Source organism: Chaetura pelagica, unplaced genomic scaffold, assembly GCF_000747805.2.
Source record: "Chaetura pelagica isolate M959 unplaced genomic scaffold, ChaPel_1.0 scaffold773, whole genome shotgun sequence".
Taxonomy (NCBI): Eukaryota; Metazoa; Chordata; class Aves; order Apodiformes; family Apodidae; genus Chaetura; species Chaetura pelagica.
Genome location: NW_009952587.1, coordinates 24,685 through 27,649, shown reverse-complemented (window position 1 = coordinate 27,649; position 2,965 = coordinate 24,685). Strand labels below are relative to the sequence as shown.

General features: G+C 50.8%; 1 protein-coding gene across 1 annotated transcript in view; it reads left to right on the top strand.

Moving 5' to 3' along the window:
- The window catches only part of LOC104385237 (NADPH oxidase activator 1-like), a 25,295-nt gene that overhangs the window by 5,968 nt on the left and 16,362 nt on the right, over positions 1-2,965 (top strand). Inside the window, exon 2 of the mRNA XM_009993669.1 lies at positions 1,986-2,068. Within this exon, the coding sequence (XP_009991971.1) occupies positions 1,986-2,068 (83 nt within the window). The remainder of the gene's footprint in view (positions 1-1,985; positions 2,069-2,965) is intronic.

Genomic DNA, 2,965 nt, shown 5'->3' with positions numbered 1-2,965 from the left:
TCCCGGGATGATGCTGGCGACCCCGTCCCTGGCGGTGGTGAAGGGCAGGTTGTGTGGGGCTTGGAGCAGCCTGGGCGGGTGGGAGGTGTCCCTGCCCGTGGCTGTGAGGTCCCTTCGGACCCAAACCTGTCTGGGATTCTATGAAACCCACTGAGAGGAGCAGGGGGGTGGGCGCCAGAACGGGCAGCAAGACTTTCCCATTTTTCGTTTTTGAGGAAATAACGCTGAAACGCCCGACAAATTCAAACCCGGAGTTTTGTATCCTGCATGCCCAGCAGGACTGGGAGCAGCGATGGACACAGCGAGGAGCCCCGGGGTCCCCAGACAGCCCTGCCCCCCGGCTGAGGCTGCCAAGGTGCCCCCATGTCCTGGGGCTGCCCCTTGGGAAGGGAGAGCAGCAGCTGCCGGGGCTGCTGCAGGAAGGGAAACAGCCACAGGAAAAGCCTTTTTGTCTCAGCTCCCAGCATGTCCACACAACTGTCTGTCTCTCTGCCTGCCTGCCTGCCTGTCTGTCTGTCGGTCCGTCAGCTGCCCAGTGGGGAAGATGCATTTAAGCTGTTTTATTAATTAGCAGTAAGAAGAGCTCAGGTTGTGCCATTGGGGCTGGGACAGAACTGTGGAGCCCTGGGCAGGGCAGTCACTGTAAGGGACAATATTAAGCACTGAACTGGTAAATTGGGTTATGGTAGAGAGATTTAGGTTATGGTTGGACTTGTTGGTCTTCCAGGTTCCCTCCAACCAGAATGATTACACAATTCTATGATTCTATGAATAGTGAGCACAGCATGATGGTGCCTGAGAGACTTTTTAGCCCTGATGATAATTGTCTGGTGTAATAGCCATGGGTTTGCCCTTGCTCAGGCAGTAGATAAATAATCGACACCCACCCAGCTGTCTCCCATGTTCCTCAAGAGTGCCTTTGCAAAGAGATGCTGCGGAGACTGCCCAGACACTGCAGTACATTGGGTGCTAGCTGTGTTTCCTAGGTCTCCGTATAGATTTTATTAATCTGGTCTAGTGGAAGGTGTCCCTGCCCATGACAGGGGAGGTAGAAATAGAGGGCCTTTAAGGTCACTTCCAACCAAAATAGGCTGTGATTCTGTGTCTGAATAGTCATTGACTGGGAAAAGGCTCAACAATGCTTCCGTGTAGGTCAACGGTTGGATGTTTGGTTTTTTTTTTTCTCTTTTATAGCACAGTAAAGCAGACTGTTAAAGCAAGGTTTGCTGTCAGAGCCAGCTACCACCTCATCAAGAGACACAGTCACTCCCTGGCCTCCTGCAACATATTTTCACCCCTGAAGCACAATTCCTCTCTAGGCAGTACCAGGAAAGTGCAGGGTTTCAGGTTTGGTTTGTTACCTACCTACCATTTCTCTGCAGTGATAAGGGACCAAGCACACCTCCCTTTCTCACAAAGACATTGAGACACTTTTCCCAGCACACTGTAACTTTGAGCCATCAACCATGAGCTGCTACCAGCTTTGCTAATACTTGCCTGTATTTAGGTGGGAAACTGGACCAGAAATATTGACTTGTAGGTGTAGTTGAAACCCTTCAGCTTTCTCCCTTGCATCCCTTCTATTCATCACTGTAGACTGCTTCAAACAGTCTTCCCTGCTTGGTCTGGTCCTGCTGCTCCCACTGTCTGGGCAAACTCTGCTCCAGGTAGTGCAGTTTTTCTCATTACAAGGTGCTGGATGGCAGACAGCTCGTTTGTTACATCCAGTGTGTTTTACCAAGGAAGGATAAAAACCTGAAGCTCAGCTTATACAGAGCCAGGACCTGAAAGATGACCTGGAGCTGTCTCCTGCCCCTCAGCTATGATTGCAGCTTGTCAGTCCAGAGGAGCTGGTCACAAGCCCAGGGACAGCTTCTGCACCCCTCAGGAGTGCAGCGTGGATGTGACCAGCTGGGTGCCTACACCCAGGCACCAACAGGAGATACCCTCCCTGACCCTTGGGGTGTGTGTGTTTTTCTCCTCAGGCCTTCGATAGAACCGTTGCGAAGGACAACTCATTAGCTGTTGGCTTCTTTCAGAGAGGGTTTGTCCACCTGCAGCTGGAAATGTAAGTGAGGCACATTGGCTGTTTCAGTCTTTGGTTTTCTCCTTTTGGTCACACTTTATTCCTAAACTTAAATGATTCTATGATTCTAAAATTTACTTATTCCAGCAATCAGTTCATAAGGTCCCGTTTGACCTTGTAAACCATGTCACAGGTCAGCAAGTCTTCTGTCTGGTAAGACTGAGAAGGTATGAGCTGCACAACTCCAGGGCACCAGAGGTGGCTAATATAGGACATGACTGTCCCTGAGACACAGAGAAAGAAGCTGCTTCTGGATGTGGGGCTACCAGGAGGTCATGTTGCCATTCATATTTTCTTTTGGAATTAAAAAAATACAATTGCCCTGCTCAGTGTATCTTCATGTGGTATATGTGAGTCTGGCCTTCCTAAAAATGCAGTGTGCCCACAGTGCCTGACCTTCACTCTCTGCAGGCAGTGGATTTTTGGGCCTGAGCTCAGTCTCACTGATTTAATATTGGGATTGCTCTGCTAGTGTCATGGGATTGGGTACTCCTTGTTTCCAGGGTTACATCACAGTGACATCCTGCTCAGAAGTGGGTGGAGGGTTTTGCAGGTCCTGTTTTTCCTCCAAAGTTCAGTTATTCTCTTTCCCATTATTTTTCCTCATGTTTTCCAGACCTTAATTTCCACAAAGTGAGTATCTTTATTTGTGAGAAGGAGTTGAGGGGAGCAGTTCTGCACTCATGGCTGGCCCCTGAAGCAGCTCCATGCTCTGTGCCTCTGCCCCAGGGGCTGCAGCCAGGGCTGCTGGAGCTGCCTCCTGGCCCTGCTCTGCTCTGCTTCAGGCCTGCCCTGGGCATCCCCCTGCACCAGCTCAAGGGCAGCACAGCTGGCAGTCCTGTCCCCTGCCCAAGGAGGTGATGGCCACCAGCACCCCAT